This window comes from Nycticebus coucang, chromosome 18, assembly GCF_027406575.1.
Source record: "Nycticebus coucang isolate mNycCou1 chromosome 18, mNycCou1.pri, whole genome shotgun sequence".
Classification (NCBI taxonomy): domain Eukaryota; kingdom Metazoa; phylum Chordata; class Mammalia; order Primates; family Lorisidae; genus Nycticebus; species Nycticebus coucang.
In genome coordinates, this window is record NC_069797.1 from 33,330,563 (window position 1) to 33,348,908 (window position 18,346).

General features: G+C 48.1%; 1 protein-coding gene across 1 annotated transcript in view; it reads left to right on the forward strand.

Annotated features, from left to right (window-relative positions):
- Nucleotides 1-5,328: 5,328 nt before the first annotated feature.
- Nucleotides 5,329-18,346, forward strand: part of NOS2 (nitric oxide synthase 2) — a 40,003-nt gene continuing 26,985 nt past the window's right edge. The window contains exons 1-4 of the mRNA XM_053568861.1: nt 5,329-5,502; nt 14,715-14,799; nt 15,528-15,650; nt 16,625-16,773. Coding sequence (XP_053424836.1) covers nt 5,393-5,502; nt 14,715-14,799; nt 15,528-15,650; nt 16,625-16,773 — 467 coding nt within the window. The 5' untranslated portion in view covers nt 5,329-5,392. The remainder of the gene's footprint in view (nt 5,503-14,714; nt 14,800-15,527; nt 15,651-16,624; nt 16,774-18,346) is intronic.

Genomic DNA, 18,346 nt, shown 5'->3' on the forward strand with positions numbered 1-18,346 from the left:
CACAGTTTCCCACCTCTGGAGGCCTAAAACTGCCTTCCTTTTCTAACATTTATTGCTCCTTATTCAAGATGCTCTGTGAATCAGAGTTCTAAGTCCCTGCTTCAAGTCACCTTTTCTCGAGGTTTCTTCTGTGTGATGTGTACGGCATGTGTTAATAAACTTGTCTTCCTTTTATTACAGGGCCCTGTCTCAACTATGAATTTATGAGGGGTGAGGAGAAATTGTATTTCCTCTCCAACAGGTTAATTCTAATCATGTCCTCAAAGCCTGGTGCCTGGGGTGGGGAGCCTGTGGCCTTCTGATTTCAATATTGTTCTTTTTTAAGCACCAAAGGAGGCCCATAAAGCTTCATCTTTCTCTGCTGCACCCCTTTTAATGAAAAGATTTGTTCCATAAAATTTGGATTCAGTCAAAAGGCTGCACTCAGGGACCCAGAAAGCCACGTGTTGCCTTAGGGCTGCAGGTTCCTCATCCCTGGATGAGAACCCTACCATAGGCCAAGAACACCACAGTTAGCAGATGCTGGGTTAAAGCAGTGCCCAGGGTGATGGGGTGGTCGTGGAGCTAGGCTGGTAACATGACCAGAGTGCAGAGGAGGAGGAACAGGGAAAGGAACACGCGTCTACTGAGCGCTTGCTTTGTGCCAGGCACATCAGAGGTCCTCTGATCGACACCACTTTCACCGTCCATTTATTCAGTCAATGCCTCAGACTTACCTGCAACTCCAGGCGCCTTAGTCCCCACACCTGCCCACAGGGGAAAGCATTGCAGAAGGCAGTGGGCACCCAGGCACCCAGGCAGTCAGTCACAAGCCTCACACACTTGAGGGGGGCGAGGTCACATGCAAGAAGTCTCCCTGCCATGGTGATATAAAGCAGAGATGCTCCCCAGAGACTGCATTTGGGAGTGACCCTCTTCACCCAAGATGGGAGCAGTGAGAGAGTGAGCCAGGGCACCAGCCTGAACGAAGAGCAGCGCACCCTAGCGGGATTTTATTGCCTGTGCAGCCAAAGCCTATGCTTGGTCACATGCTTGACAAATGACGTAACTGAAATAACTGCATTTTCTAAAGCAAAATCGAGCAAGTGTTCTAATGTCAAGTAGATGGGATTCTAGAGGAGTCCATGAATGGGAAGGCATGGTATCCATGTCAAAGGGTTTTGGGGGGGGGCATTAAACGAGTTAACACCTGTATTTGTTGCAGGTATAGCCAGAATAGGGAAGCAATTATAGGGAATAGGGCTGAGTGCGGCAAACTCCTAATCACCCCTCAAAACTCTGTCCTGGTGTCCTTTCCTTGGTAAACCTTCCTTGAGCAATGCAGATCCAGCTCCTCTGGGCCATGCTATCCCTCCATTACTACAGGTACCACCTTGTACCATATTATTCATTCATCTTTCTAGGATTTACGCTCCCCAGGGCCAGGGACTCTTGAGTCTTTCCAGTCAACGTTGTTTCTCTCAATTGAATAGGTTGAAACCCGAAAGAAACTCACTCTGGTTTACCCCTTTTTTTTTTTTTTTTTTCCTCAGAATAAGTAATTTATTTAACTTCATAATTTCTTTAAAAATGTTATAACCAACCATTCAATAAAATTATTATGAAATAAAACTCTGTGGACATTTACAAAAGACAGATTTTGTGGAGTTAAGCAATACGCATAACAGAAAGACAAACTGTGAATTAAGAAAATAATTCCTGTAATATGACTCTGATAATTAAATACAACAGGTGCAGAACTTTTCTTCCCACATGGGATCATTGGCAGGAGGGAATTTCCTTCCTTTCTTTTCTTCTCTTTCAAATTCTAATTTACTATCACTGTCCAATCCACAGTGTCGGTCTAAATAGTCTTTTAGGAAAATATATATCAATCCCTAAATTCTTACTGTGAATATAAAACAGGCTCTTATTGCTTTTAGCAAAAGTTGGCATTTTAATGTTTCTTTCTCTTTTTTTTCTTGAGACAGAGTCTCACTTTGTCGTCCTCAGTAGAGTGCTGTGGCGTCATAGCTCACAGCAACCTCAAACTCTTGGGCTTAAGCGATTCTCTTGCCCCAGTCTCCCAAGTAGATGGGACTTACAGGCACCCATCATGACGCCTGGCTATTTTCTTTGTTGTAGTTGTCATTACTGTTTAGCAGGCCCATGCTGTGGTTTACCCCTTTTTTTCATTCTTTCCTTCCTTCATTCCCCTAACAAAGATCTCTGAGCTCCAATTACACGTCTTTTTTGTGCCTCTTAAGTCTGTCGTCGACAACTTTAATACACTGTAATGTTGAATTTAACTGGGGAAAAACAGGAAGGAAATGAAGGGATGATGGTGGCTGTGTGTCTGGATGATGAGAGCAAGGGTGATTTTTCTCCCTTTATTTCTCACTCAACACCTCCTTAATGTAGTTGTTATTTTATTTTTATAATAGAAAATTTTCATACCATATAGGAATGCTTCATTTGAGGCATAAGAAATGAAGACAAGAAATTATAATTCTTTTATATAAGAGGTTATAATTTCCGTTAAACCCCCCGCCCCCGTAGAAATATTTCTACCCTCCCTTCTTTCAAAGCTTACTAAGCACTAAAGGGTGAGATTTGGGGCTAACATCCTAGCCAATCTGTGCCAATGGCCTTCCTTTCCCTTCTCAAAACCTCAAGCTATTTCTGGGGCCTGTTTGGAATAATGGCATCATCTAGCATCACTGGCCTTCAGTAACCTGGGCGTTTTCCAATGCGTCCCAAACTGCCAATATCCCCCAGCTTCCTGGACTCCTGCCACAGACTGGAAAGAGAGAGAATGACCAGAAATTAACCTGCTGAGTAAAAAAGAAAAAAAATCCCCCAGATGCTGAAAGTGAGGCAATGTGGCTGGACCAAAATAAGTCTGGTTTTCGGATGAATCCTTTACTTTAGTGACTACCCAGCCGGTGACCTGCCACCTTGGACCTGGAACCAGGAAAAGGTGGTTTTACTAAAGATGTGCCGCACATACAGTGATGTAACAGTAGGATCAAGTCACACATGTGACATGAGTGCCAGTCATGAATTGGGGCATTCCCTTTCGAAACAAAAATAAAAAGACCTTTATGCAAAAACAGCTCCCTGGATGGCGTGGGGCACGTATAAATACTTCTTAGTTGCCGATGTGATCATAACTTTGCAGTGAGTTGAAGACTGAGGTTCTGACTCCGGAGTACACAGCATCCCTGGTTTGAAATCTCTCGGCTACCCCAGGTGAGGGAACTGGGCAGTTATAGATTGCTCCGAAGTTCTCAAGGCACAGGGCTCTCTTCCTAGTTTGTTTGTCCTTGCTCTACAGAGGCAGCGCAGCCAGCTGTGTGGTGAGTTGCCTTTATTTCTGGAGAATTTGCTGTTTTGAGAGGGTTTTGCTTCTTCCTGTTTGGGAAGGCTCCCCAAACTGTGGGAATTTTCTGCCTACAGAGATAAGCCAATGGAAAATTTAGGTAAAGAAATGCTAATATGAGATCTGGTCATTTAGAACAGAGCATCTTGTTCAGATTTCTTTTTTGCAGATATTTGCTGTGGATGCTATATTTCTAGGAAACACTTTCTGGAAAGTTCAGAATGGGAGGGGGAAGTTTGTTCTAAGAACTTTTTTCTTTACGTAGATTATCTATCCCATACTATTCTTGTAACATGCACCCTCCCCAACACATCCTGGTAAGATATTATTAAACCCATTTTCAGGCTGGACGCCCATAGCACAGTGATTACAGCGCCAGCCACATACACCAAAGGTGGAGGGTTCAAACCCCGCCTGGGCCAACTAAACAACTGCAACAAAAACTAGCTGGGTGTGTGGCAGGCACCTGTAGTCCCAGCTCCTTGGAGGCTGAGGCAAGAGGATTGCTTAAGCCCAAGTCCTGGAGATTGCTGTGAGCTGTGATGCCACAGCACTTTACCAAGGGCGACATGGTGAGACTCTGTCTCAAAACAAACAAACAAGGGCGGCGCCTGTGGCTCAGTCGGTAGGGCGCCGGCCCCATATGCCAAGGGTGGCGGGTTCAAACCCGGCCCCGGCCAAACTGCAACCAAAAAATAGCCGGACGTTGTGGCGGGTGCCTGTAGTCCCAGCTACTCGGGAGGCTGAGGCAAGAGAATCGCTTAAGCCCAGGAGTTGGAGGTTGCTGTGAGCTGTGTGAAGCCATGGCACTCTACCGAGGGCCATAAAGTGAGACTCTGTCTCTACAAAAAAAAAAAAAAAACCAAACAAACACATTTTCAAGATGAAGAAATGGGTTTCAGTTAGACAAGTTGATCCAGGTCACTTAACTAGTAGAGTTGGGATTTGAAAGCAGGTCTGTGGGGCTCTCAAATTCTTACATAGGCCCCATGACCACACTGCCTTCCAATGGCAGAGTTTTCCCCATGAGGAGGCTTGCTGTGGACAAGTCCAGATCGGAGCTGGGCTTCCTTCCAGGTCTTTGGTTCTTATCTTTTGTAAAGGAGATGATCTCAGATATTGAGAGTTGGATGCATTTTTTCACAAATAATTATTTCTTCCCTGAATAATAAAAAGTAGGCAGATCGTATCATTGACTTAGGATAAACAATTGCAAAATCTTAAAAGAAAGGCAGTTACAGGCTGGGCGCCACGGCTCACGCTTGTATTCCCAGCACTCTGGAAGGCCAAAATGGGTGGATCACCTGATCTTAGGAGTTTGAGACTAGCCTGAGCCAGAGCGAGACACAGTCTCTAAAGATAGCTGGGCGTTGTGGCTGGCGCCGATAGTCCCAGCTACTTGGAAGGCTGAGGCAAGAGGATCCCTTGAGCCCAAGAGTTGGAGGTTGATGCCACAGCACTCTACTCAGGGTGACAAAATGAGACTCTCAAGAAAAAAAAAAGCAGTTACAACTTGAATGCTTTCACCAATAACAGACTTAAGGTGACAGTTGCTAATTAGAGATTAGAGTTGCCAAAATCTGTTTTGCAGGGTCAGGCAAAGGCCCCATGTTTCTTCCTCACTTCGCCTCAGGTCAGTGATGAAGCTCGCCTGGGTCAGGGGAGCTGGTGCATCCCACTAAAGATGCTCCTGGGGGCATTCGGCTTATCCTTGTTAAGTGGTCTTGCTGACGTCCAAGCTTTTGACTTTAGATTGTTATGTGCTTTGTGGAATTGCAGTCTATGTCCGTAGGGTCACCAAATCCAACCCCCAAATAGGAACAGAGGTTGCAAAGCGTTGGTGAGGTGGCTGCTCATGGCTCATGCTGGCCTTCATCTTGGTTCTTGAGTCAGCAAACCACACTGAGAAAGCCCAGTTCTGTAACCTCTTCTCAACTTCCCCTCACTGTCTGCTCCCCCTTCCTCAGCCCCACAGTGAAGAGCACCTGAGTCTAAATCCACAGAAGTGACCTGCTTTGCAAAGCCACAGAGATGGACTGTCCCTGGAAGTTTCTGTTCCGGACCAAACTCTGCCAGTATGGCTTGAACAAGGAAAAGGACATCAACAACAACAGGAGGACAGCCCCCTGGCCTATGTCCTGGTAAGCGTCCCCTGGGGCCACCTCCCGCCGGTGCCCTTCACCACCCATCCCACCGTATCCCCACCCTCCCTGTGCTGACAATTCAGAATTCCCTTCTGCTCCTGACCTCTCACATGAGGTCCCATCTTGAAGTTGCTTCTTGGATGTCTCTGTTGGAATTGGCTGCAGCCACTGATTATTAGTCACCTCACTGTACTTGACACTGTGTTGAGAAGAAAGGGATAGGCCATATTCCTTCCCATGCTCTTCCCCCTGAGATTCCTTCGGGGGGAAGAGCATGGGAAGGGACCTGGCGTGAGAAGGGGAGGTAGGAGGGCCCTATGGTAGCATCCAGGTGGTGTGCTGGCCTGTGTCCACTCTGAGTCACCAGCGTGTCTGCCTCACTGTGTGTTGAATTTTTTGAGTATCATCCCAGTGAGGAGTACCAGGATGCCAGACGCCCTGCACCCAAGCCCTGCACTGGGCCGAGCTGGCAGGTCTGATGCTGCCTCTCACTGCTCTGTGACCCAGGGCGAGTTAATCTCCCTGAGTCTCAGATGTGCGCACCTTGAGTGTGAGGATCCCAGAGGGACCCACCTCCCAGCGTGATGCGGAGGAGGTGAGAATGTGCCCACGTGTAGCAGGCGCTTGGTAAACATCAGAGTTCATTACCATTTACTGAGCACCTGCTCTGCGCCAGGGCTCAATAGGGCACTTATTTTGAAACTCAAATGATCTCATTGGCGGCAGTTCCTATTGTCTCATTTTACAGATGAGGAAATAAATGCTCTGAGAGGGAAAAATGACTTCCCCAGCTGATATGATGGGTAATTACAGAATCAGAATTTGAACCCACAGAGTAAACTCTTCCTGTCTCTCATCCCGCAGCCTGTAAGAGAAGCAAGCCAGATGCGTGGCAGCACTGAGGGAATTAGTCAGTCAACAAACTGGCTGGGGACCGGCTCCCAGAGATGCTAGGTCACAGCCTTACGCTGGAGATTGAGGCTTGCTCATATGGAAAGACAAGTCAAGACCATCGTGCCGATCAAACCAAAGTTCCCATCTTTTTCTTTTAATTTCAGAATATTTGGGGGTACAAACGTTTGGTTACATGAACTGCTTTTGTGCAGTTTGAGTCAAAGTTGTAAGTGTTCCCATCACCAAGATAGCACGCATTGTACCGATGAGATGTGAATTTACCTGTCCCCATCTCCCCTCACCTGCATGGTTTCCACTGAGTTTCACCACCATAGGTACCCACGCGTGTTAATGGGTTACGTAGCATTTAATAGTGAGCCCACGTGGTGTTGATTTTTCCATTCTTGTGGTAATTCGCTTAGAAGAATGGTCTCCAGTTCTGTCCAGGTTATTCAAAAGATATCAGAGTTCCCTTTTTATGGCTAAGTATTACTCCATGGTATACATAGGCCACATTCTATTAATGCACTCGTGTATTCAAAGGCACTTGGGTTGTTTCCACTTCTTTGCGATTGTGAATTGTGCTGCTATAAACTTTTGAGTGCAAGTATCTTTTTTGTGTATATATATATATATATATATACACAATTTCTTTTTTTTTCCCTTTGGGTTAATACCTAGGAGTGGGTTTGCTGGGTCAAATGTAGGTACTTTTAGTTGTGTGAGGTTGAAACTCAAACTCTACACTTCTTTCCATAGAGGTTGTACTAGTTTGCAGTCCCACCAACAGCGTATAAGAGTTCCTTTCTCTCTCCACACACCCCAGCATCTGCATACAAACCATTCTCATCGGAGTTAGGCGATATCTCATTGCGGTTTTGATTTGCATTTCCCCGACGATTAGAGATGGTGAACATTTTGTTATATGTTTATTGGCCACGAGTCTACCTTTTTTGGAAAAGTTTCTGTCTTTTGCCCACTTCTTAATGAGGTTGTTTATTTGATGTTTTCTTACTCGTTTGCTTGAGTTCTTTGTGGATTCTGGTTATTGGGTGCCCTTGATTGGGTGCATAGCTTGCAAGTATTTTAGCCGCACAGTCCTGGAGGAGCCTTTTCCATAGACCAGAACGGGCAGGATGGGCAGCCTGGCAGCCCTTAGCATACCTGTCAGAGGTGGCAGAAAACGCCTATGGTTAAGAGCATGGGCGTGGGGATGAGCAAGTGTCTTTGCCGCTGAGTAGCCCTGTGACCTCTAGCAAGTCTCCTACCCTCTGAGCCTCACTTTCCTCATCTGTAAGAGGTAAGGTTGTGGCAAGGATTAAGTGAGATATAACTTGTACAGTGCCTGGCACAAAGTAAGTGCTCAACAAATAATTGTCTTTGTTGCTATTGTTGGCAGCTAGGATGTGACTATGCATTAAACAGAGTCCCCTCTGGGGCTTCACAGCAGGGAGGTGGACTCTGCAGAGTGGGGAGAGTGTGGAGAGGAGCAGAGAAGGAGGGAGGACTTTCAGGAGCGGGACAAGTGAGCAAAGGCTGAGAAGCAGAAGAGAGCCGACTGTGCCGAGGCCAGGGCTGGGCCAGGCCAGGCGAGGGCACTGGGGGCTTGAATGCAGGGGAGGGGATTTAGACTCACTCTTCTCGGCAGCAGGGACCCATTGTAGATTTCTGAGCGAGACAGTCAAGGTGGGAGGGTGAACTGGAGGATAGAATGTTTGCCACCAGGTAGTCCAGCTGTGGTGGCCGAGGAGGCCAAGGGACCACGATGCCCTGCTGGCACTTCAGACTCAAAGGCTGCAGACTGCAGTGGCTTCATCCCTTCCTCCCTCTTTCTCCACCGCAGCCCCTGCCAGCTGGCCTCCCAGCAGCAGCGCCTTGCGCTGGCTCTGACCTTCCCCTCTCCAGCCAGACTTCTGGTCAGCCATGCTCCTGCTCTAGAGTCCGCAGTAGCTTTCCATTGCCTGTTGCCACACTGAGGCTTGACTGCAGGGTTCTGCGTGATTACCCTACCCAAACAGAAGGCCCATGCCTCCTGCCCAGTCCAGCCTGCCTCAGCTTCCCCTCTGTGCACACCATATTCCTCCCCTGGGCTCATCCAGACCCAATCCACCTGCTGTCTTTAGAGATCATCCTGAATCCCTCTCCTCTCAAAACACTTACAGTGCTGCCTGAGCCTTTAGCCCTTAATCCTATACCCTCTGACAGCACTGCCAGTTATGCCTGAGGACTGACTTGTATCTTTGGACCATTCAGGAGACTTGAACTCAGATCCTAGGCAGGGCCTGGGCTGGTGGAAAGGCACCAATCAGATAGCAGAGGTAACAGAAAACATCACACATTAATTCATTTCACTCTCCCAGCAATCCATGAGGAAGGGACTTCCGTGATCCTCCTATTTTAGAGATGAGGGCACTAATGCCCAGAACGTTTAAGTCATTTTTAAAATCTTATAGTTAGCAAATGACAGAGCCGAAATTCAAATCTAGGCAGTCTGGTTCTGGGCATGTTCCATTCCATGTACAATTATATGCTGGTACCTGTTCCTCCTGCACTATGCTGGGAGTTCAGATATCAGGGAAGCCCTTCTATGTATCAATGAATTGTTTGAGCCATTTATTCATTGCATACATTGCTACTAAAAATAATAGATAACACTTATAAAGTCCTCATTACTGTGTCAATAATGAGGCAGGAACTATTATTATCCTTGTTTTACAGGGTTGAGTGATTTACGCAAGGTCACTATCTAGAAAGTGGTGGAGCTGAGGTTTGATTCAAGCCCATACCTTTATGGGCTCTCCCTGAGGGCCTACTATGCGCTAGGCTGAAAAAGGAACAGAGAAAAGAGTCTCAGTTCCTGCTGTTGGGAAGTAAATGGAGGAAAAGAATGCTTTTCTACTGTTTTGGGGAGAAGCACACGAAGGATTCAGTGTTAAAGAGTTTTGTAGATGTGTAAGGGGGAGGGTGGGACGGTGAGGTCAACAAGGTGGCAGGGTGTGTGTGCACTGGCACCATGGCAGAGGGACCTCTTACATCGGGTCGTGGAGGTGCTTGGCTGTGGTGTGGGAAGGAGTGGTGGGGGAGGCTTTTGGGAGGAGGTGGCCCAACTAGACTGCCATCATCCATCCAGGGCAGGAGGGCAGGGAGGATGTTACCGGAAAAGGAAGCAGCAGTGCAAAGGGGATTTCATCCTGAAAGCAATAGTAGCCAGTTAATATATTTTCATTCCAAAAAGTAATTTTTAAATCTCTTCTGGTGTAACAAAGCTAAGAATCTATTCTGTGTGATGATTTTATATGAATAGTTAGGGAGTGAGCATAGGGTGTCTGGGTGTCTTTGAGAGACAAAGGCAAACTTGGGAACATTTAGGTGAAGTTGTAGGGAATTCAGAGCCAAGTCCAGCTAGAGGTTGCTAGCTGGGTTGCAGTTGGCTTGGAATAAATATGTACCCTTTTCCATTCCACTTTAATTTGCGTTTGGGATTTAACATGCACTCTGAGGTTGAGGGCTGCTTCCCTGTCTGGGTCTGGACCACCTACCAGTTATCCTGCTGGGAATGTGAGAATGTAAAGAGCAACTTCCAGATACAGTCAGGAGGCCCTGTGTCTTCTAGGGGGCCTGAGGGGACTTCTAATCTACTCTTCAGCCCGTGAGAAAGTCACCCAAGTCTTTAGTTTTGTTTCGTTTCCTTTCTAGAACTTGTAGGGGGAAAAACAGCATAATATAGCAGGTAGAGAGAGTTTGGCCCAGGCTGTGGCCCTGGGGCTGCTGTGCGGTTTTAGGCAAGATACCAAACCCCTCTGGTCTCCCTTTGCCTCAATAACCTGGAGAGAACAAAATAGAGCCACCTACTTGACCGGATTTATAAGAAGCAGATGAAACAACAGGCAGGAAGTTTGCTCTGCCAATTACAAAGGCTACAATAGGAGTAATTCCGATGAATTAAGGTTATATTTCTGGGGAATAAACAAACCCGAGGCCCGACGTCCCTTCGGCTCCTATCCCAGGGACAGTCCAGGGGCATCTAAACTTCGCTGGAGCCCCGGGCCGTGGGGGGTGCGGACTGCTCAGAGGAAGGCGAGGTGAGGGCGCGGGCGCGGCGGTGGCTGCAGGGGGCGACCCGCACGCGGGCTGACCCGAGTCCCGGCCGCTCCTCCGCTCGCTCCGCCCCGGGGCGGGGGCTGGGGGGTCCGAGCGATAAAAGGGAGGCAGCGGGGGCGGAGGGGGGGCGCTGGGAACCGTCGGAGCTGCGCTGGGACAAGCTGGAGCTATGCGCGACGGGTTGGGCGCGGCATACGAGTCCGCAGGGCCGCGGCTCTGCCGGCTCCTCCGCCGGCTCCTCCGGCCACCGAAGCCCGCCTGCCGCCCCCGCCGAGCCAGGTACGCAGTGGGCCGGCCGCGTGCGCCCTGGGGGGAGGCGGGCGGTTCAGCCTCTCCCAAGAAAATGGGAGGGCCGGAGTATTCGCCCTGTGGCTTCTTGAGGGTGCGCTGAAAGTTTTCACACTTTGGGTGCTTGTGGTTGACACGTGAGGTTGCAGTTTGGGAGCCGGGGAGGCGTCTGTGCCGGCTGATCTGTGCACGTTTCAGCACTTGGGAGCTGCTTAGATTTTCCAGCACTGGGGCTGCTACACTCTTCAGATCAGGTAAGGTTGAGAGAGCAAAGAAGTTGTTTTACAAGTAAGATCCATTTCCCAAGGTGCCATCGCTCATCCTTGGGGGCAGGAGTGAGAAGCACAGGGAAATCAGGCCCCGCGGTCAGTCCCAGACAAGCCGGACTAGCCGCACGCGCTGACCTCAGGCGGCCTCAGTCTCTCAAGGACTTGCGGAAAGTTTTGGGTCTAAGCTTGCCACCACACTCCCAACACTCCCTTTGGTGGCAGGACCGGGCACAGATGTGGGTTTAGTCAAATTGCATGAGTGTCTTCAGGGTCGGGGATAAACGAGGCAGTGATTTGGAAACAAGTATCCAGGTCCTTCGTGTCCTGTTATCTCCCAGCAACAAGTCCAAAAAAACGCACTGGGACAGGCTCAGTGGCTCAGGCCTGTAATCCCAGCACTCTGAGAGGCCAACCTGGGAGGATGGCTTCAGCTCAGGAGTTCAAGACCAGCCTGAGCAAGAAGGAGACGACCCTGTCTCTACTACAATACTGTAGTCTCAGCTACTAGGGAGGCTGAGGCAGGAGGATCGTTTGAGCCAGGAGCTAGGTTGATGCCAGGGCATTCTAGCCTGGGCAGCAGAGTGAGACCCTGTCTCAAAGAAAAAAAGAAAAGAAAAGAAAAGAAATGTATTAACTGGGGCAAAAGAGACTGGGTGAAGCTTTGTTTATTCATTTTTCAAATTTAAAAACATCTCAATTATGAAAAGAACTCATGGCCACTGTAAAAAGCTGGAAGACACAGAAAAGTAAAGTTTAAATCACCTATGATGTCATCCCTGACTACTGCTGTTAACCTTTGCTGACCTCTCCCCTGGCCCGGGGTGTTTTCTGTGCTTGTGCGCACGTACCCATCAGAACCCATATACAATATGAGGCATCGTTTCCATTAGTTGTGGACGAGTAGATACAACTGAACATCTGGTCCTAGGTGATGGGGTCATGCTAATTATGAGCCATATGTATAGTGGATTCTCAGACAACTATTTTTTTTTTTGAGACAGAGTGTCACTTTGTCACCTTGGTAGAGTGCTGTGGTGTCATGGCCCACAGCAACCTCAAACTCTTGCTCAAGCAATCCTCTTACCTTAGCCTCCTCAGTAGGTGGCACTCCAGGTGTCATTTTGCCATAATGCCGGGCTAGTTTTTAGAGACAGAGGCTGATCTTGCACTCCTGAGCTCAGGTGATCCATCCACCTTGGCCTCCCAGAATGCTAGGGTTACGGGCCTGAACCACCGTGTCCGGCCTCAGGCAACTTTCTAAGATGATGCCTTATAATATTTGGGGTAAATGTTTATGTTAAGCGTACAAGGACATTGTTTCTCAAGTGAAATGTTGTGGACCAGTTAATGTTTCTGATCTGAAGCTTCTGAAATTGTCCAATTCCATTTTCAGGAGTATGTAAGAGAAAGAAGGAGCAGGTGCAGGGTGGGAGATTGGGTAATGGCAAAAGAGCAAGAGAAGCAGTAAAGCGTTGTCTCTCTGGGAACCCCAAAACTTCTTCCTAGTTAAGCAGCCCAATGATGACTGCTCAGCCACGGTTTACCTGTTCCTAATGTCCAGATTATCCTATACTGGCTATTTTTCTGGTGGAGGACACTAGTGCAGACCAGAGGTGTGTTAAAGAAAAAATTTATTCAATGATACTTGCTAAAGCATGGTAAGGAAGGATTTATTCAACAGGACCGTCTCAGTAGGTACAGGGACTGTTGCAATGGAGTCTTATGGTGGGGGAGACGGATTGGGCTCAACTAGGAACACAGCACAGGCAAGTGGGAATTTATAGCCAAGGAGCTGAGCGGGGTCAGTGAATAGAAAATTTCTATGAGGAAATACCAAAGATCGAGCAGATTCTGGCTAACCCAAACCACCAGGATTCTTGCTAAAGACAGGCCAGGTGATCAGACCTCACCTGGGGGATGATGACGGAAGAGGAAGCTGAACAGATACTGAGTGTGATCAGATATCCAGGCTGGGGGTTCTTGCTAAACTGATTCACCTGCATTCTTTTGCTAAAACTAGATTTCACAAGACAGTGCACAGATGGGCCTACTAGAAGATTCAGGGGTCTGATTAAACTTTGGGCAAGAATCAATCTTTGTCAGGTGATAATCGTTGGCCACCTGGAGAGCCCATTACAGGGCTTCTGAATCACTGATACATACTTAACCTCCTCCTAAAGAGACACTGTTTCTTTGTAGTTATAAATCATTTAATGCTACTAGAGCATGTATGTAGTTGATTGTTAATTGTAAAACATTTCGTCACTTTTTCGAATAATAAATGCAATGCATGGTCATTGGTCACATTTCAACATCATCTATATGTATGAAGTAGAAAATGAGAGACTCTTGTCACGCCCTGCAACCCCCCTCCCTCTGATGGTCATGCATGAGCAGCCCAGAAAATACTGCCCAAAACATGGAGCACAATAAGCTTTCAAACTAAGAGGCCCAAGTAGGAAGAATCTTCCTGGGGGAAGGAGAGGAGGGGAGCAAGTGTGAGTGGTGACTATCAAAGGGGCACTCACACGTGTCAGGCAGAGAGGGCTCACGGGTCTTTTCCCTGTGACATTGGTCTGCAGAGTGAACCTGAAATCCCAAACCAGAACCAACAGCTTCTGAACCATTTCAGGCTGTTAGAACTTTTCAAAGGAAGGCTAAATTCTTTAAATGCAACTTGCTGTTTTAGAATACATAAAACTAATATATTTTTTTAAAGAGTCCTTTCAAAAGTATTTTGAGAAGATGCTTGTCTCAGTAAAGATGACATGCTGTCTTAGATTTGCTTTACAATAACGGTCAGGAATGTGTTGATTACCCTTGAATTGGGTTGAATCTGGGTGAAGGGCCCAGGGAAGGTTATGACATTATTCTACTTTTGTATGCTGAGCATTTTCCATAATAAAAATGTAGAATAAGTAAATAAACGAGGCTAGATTAAGTGGTTTTCTTTTTTTAATTGAGACAGCCCTCAGTAAAGTGCTATGGCATCATCATAGCTCACACTAACAAGCTCAAACTCTTGGGCTCAAACGATCCTTTTGCCTTAGCTTCCCAAGTATCTAGGACTACAGGTGCCCGCCACAATGCACAGCAAATTTTTCCAGTTTTAGTACAGACGGGGTCTCGTCTTGCTCAGGCTGGTCTTGAACTTCTGAGTACAAGCAATCTACCCACCTCGGCCTCCTAGAGTGCTGGGATTACAAGTGTGAGCCACTGGGAAATGAAATGTTTTAAATAAGAAATTGAGTGACTGCTGGACCATGCTGCTGGCCTGGGTGGGCAAGGTTGATGGAGCCATTCCCTCACCCGGCCCCTGTGCCGTGTTTGTACTTGGCTTTGGGGTCGGGGGCATTCTCCCAGAGCCTCTGTGGGCCACTGTTTGGACCAATAACTCTGGCTCTGCTCTTGGCTTTTTGGCTTTGTTGGGGGCGAGGGAAAAAGGAAGAGGGGAGGTGGGGATGGTGCCAATTGTGGGGAGGTTCTGTCTGACCCACAACCTCCCTAACCTCTTGCCTGGAAGCCATGAGCAATTCATTCCCACCGTCTAGACTTCACTTCCCCTATTTGTCAAATGAGGGGGCTGGTAGAGGGGACTCTGAGATCCCCCTCCACCCTCAGATACACCATCTCATGGTGGCTATTTCCTTTTCACAGTCCAGCGACACAGGATGACCCCAAGTGTCACAGCCTGGGCAAGCACCAGAATGAGCCCCTTCAGCCCCTCACAGGGACAGACAAGGTCAGTGAGTCACACGGGTGTGGGAAGCCCCTTCCTCTCTTACCCGGGCAGGTGCAGGCAGAGCAGCCTTTTGGAGGATAGGCGGGAGGGCGTGGGAAGCTGGGGTCTCGGTAGTGAGTGGAGAGTCCCAGACAGGGGAGCTGGGCGGAGGTGGGGGGGGGCAGGAGGGAGAGAGGGAGGGCTTTGGGAAAGCGCCACAAGCCATGGTGCCCCCCCACACCCAGGGCACTGGCACTTAGCTTCTGTCCTGTGGGTTCCATCTTCCCAAAGTGCTGTTAACCTCAGCATTCCAGAGAAGTGGCCAGAGAAATGGATAGGAGGGGAGAGAGGGTGGGATTTATATCCTTCGACCCTCTGGGAAGGAAGGCAGTGGTGCACTCTTCTTTGTCCCGGTGTCTGTCCTTGGCAGTACCGGCTGCGGCACTCATCTCCCTCTCATCGAACTTTAGGCCCCCGTTGCAGTTCCTCTGAGGAAGCATTTGGCAGGGCCGTGGGTGAGGAGAGATGCCTGGCCAGTGGCCCAGGCACCTGGGGCTCTGAGCAGACACTGGCTCAGGCAGGCTGGCTGCTGGGATGGGGGACAGACACGGCTGACACCCTGCCCTGTGTGACCACCCACAGCTCCCCCTCCCATCACAGCCAGAGCCGAGCCCAGGGCCTGGGAGAGACCCGCGGTCCTGGGGTTGGAGGCATTTAGAAAATCCTGTTTGTTTTTTTTCCCCTGGCAGAAATTTCCAGAATCCCTGGTTAATTTGGATGTGTCCCCATTGGCCTGTCCACAGCATGTGAGGATCAAAAACTGGGGCAATGGGATGACTTTCCAAGACACGCTTCACCACAAGGCCAAAGGGGTAAGAGAACCACCTTTGTCCCAAATGGGCGAAATGGTTTGGCTTTTGTGGATCAAACAGATGTCCCCCTGGGCCACCCAGACAATCCTCTGCTCAGGCACCGGGTTCTAGGAACAAAGACTCAGATGCCTCACAAGTGACATTAGGAAGTAAATGATGCCACCTCCCTGTTAAGCACCCTAATGGGTAATGGATAATCCAGAAGGTCAGATAGACAGTTACAAGAAAAATTAACATCTTTCTTAGACAGATTTCAACCTAGTATCAGGGAGAATTTTCTAGCAGAACTGCTTAAAGTTCAGCCGAACTTCATCAAGAGGTAGTGAGCTCCCTGTCACCAGAAGGATTCAAGTGCAGTTTGCCAGGGAGATTGCAGAAGGGTTCAAGCATCCAGGGAATGGTTGGATTTAATGTCTTTTAAAGCTCCTTCCTGTCGTCTAAGCTTCTTATTCTAATGCTAGAATACATTCTATGGTTGCGTGGCTGTCAAGTGGGAAAGAACAGACAATTGCAAGACCATGAAAACAGTGATTTCTTACCCACCCCACCACCACCAAATCACCACAGTTAGCATTTGAGTGTACTTCCTTCTGGTATTTTTTTGTATGTGCCATCGTATAACATTGGGATTCACACCCTCTCATTTCAGTTTGTTTTGGCTAGATACCAATATTGTGTTTCCCCGGGAGCCACAGTATAGGGATCTGGGGCAGACTAGAAGCAGAGGCTGAGCCCAAGGTTGGGGGACAGATCCAACACACACCCACTGGGGTTCAACCAGTACAGAAGAGGAGATCTGGGTGGGAGAAAGCCTGGTGGACCTCAGAGGAGGTGCCATCGAGGTGGAGAGGAGGTCCGGGGAGCTGGAGGAGCCAAAAGAGAGAAGGGAAGAGATGGACAGGACAGCTGGCCCTGGAGGAAGATGGTTGCTAAGCTAAACATCCCGTCCTCACTGCCTGCCTCTCTCTTTCCAGACTTTAACATGCAGGTCCAAATCTTGCCTGGGATCCATCATGAACCCCAAAAGTATGACCAGAGGACCCAGGGACAAGCCTGTCCCTCCGGAAGAGCTTCTACCTCAAGCTATTGAATTTGTCAACCAGTATTACAGCTCCTTCAAAGAGTAAGGCTTGCTTCTGGCCAGGTCACTGCCTGCCCGCTCTTCCCCTAGGCTCTCCTATCCCCACCCACTTCCCTCTAACCCCTTTCCTTCCCAGATTTGCAGTGGTTCCAGGGAAAAAACCCTGGAATAGGTTCTTGTAATCACAGGATAAAGTTAGGTCTGGCAATAGTGGTCGAAAGTGTGGGGTTGGAGTCTGAGTTTGAACCCTGTCTCCACTGTTAACAACTGCTGAATCCTTGGGGGATCCATTTACCCTCTCTGTGCCTCAATGTCCTCATCTGCAAAGTGGGAATAATGATGGAACCTGGTTTGTAAGATTGCTGTGCAGATTAAATTTAGAACAGTTCTCTGTTACATAGAAACCTTGACTATGAATTAATATGGACCCCTTTATTAGAAAGTGTTTCAGGCAGAATGGGGTCTCAGATACCACCTAGTCAAGCCTCTAGGTGTGCATATGGAGCCCAGTGACATATCCAATGTCACCAAGTCCTGGCAAGGAGCCAGGCCACATGAGAGGACAGACATAGAAGGTTCTACATTCCTGGAGTTTTCTTTCTTTTCTTTTTTCCTACCCAATGATGCTTCCATGAGTACAGTGTTAGGCATCCTTCCTTTATATAGTCAATCAGTAATTCATTTGACAAACATACGTCAGACACTCGGTATGGTCCAGCCTGGTGCCATGCCCTGGAATACAAAGATTTTAAATTCTCAGTTGCTAATTTTATTGTCAACACGTACAATTTTAAACATTCAAGGATAACAGGTTGTATAGCATTATGGATAAGCGCAGGGGTGCTGGAAGCAGCCTACCCAGGTTTGAATGCTAGCTGTGCCCCTTGTGAGGTGAATAAGTCCCTGGGCAAGTTACTTTATTGCCCTCTGCCTCAATTTTCTTGCCTGAAAATAGTGGTAATAATAGTATCCACTATGCAAGAATGTATAAAGATTGAATGAGTTAAAGAATGTAAAGGGCTAAGAGCAGCACCTGGCCCTTACTAAGCATAGCACAGGTCTTAGCTGTTATTATGTTTTTCGAACACTATATTATCTGAACTACATCTAAACTATTATCTAAAATATAAATACATGACTATGTAATTTAGGGTCCTTTAAAACTTTAAAAATGCACACAGAGATTGCAAAGAAGAATGGTTGAATGGATTTGCTGTTTTGTAGGCTAGGAGGGAAGCGGCTTTTCAGGGCATCGGCTCATGTGGCAGCGCCCTATATGGAGTGAGCCACAGAAGTGTACCTGGGACCCCATGGCAGAAAGGGTGGCTTCTTGGGGTGGGGTCTCATCTCCCCTTTAATACAACCCTAATGTCTGAGCTGGGAGGACCTGGAGTCTTCCAGAAAAGCTCCCACCTTCTAGGGGCAGTGGTTCTGGCTATATATAGAATCACCTCCTGAGCTTGCAAAATACCGAGGCCAGGGTCCCCTTGGCCAAGGGCAGCAGAATCTCGGGAAGTAGGGAAGGGACAGGTCTTTGTGTACAGCCCGCATTGGGGACAACCCTGTTAGGAAGCGGCCTGCTTCGTGTGCTGTGTGACTAGAGGTTTGACGGAAG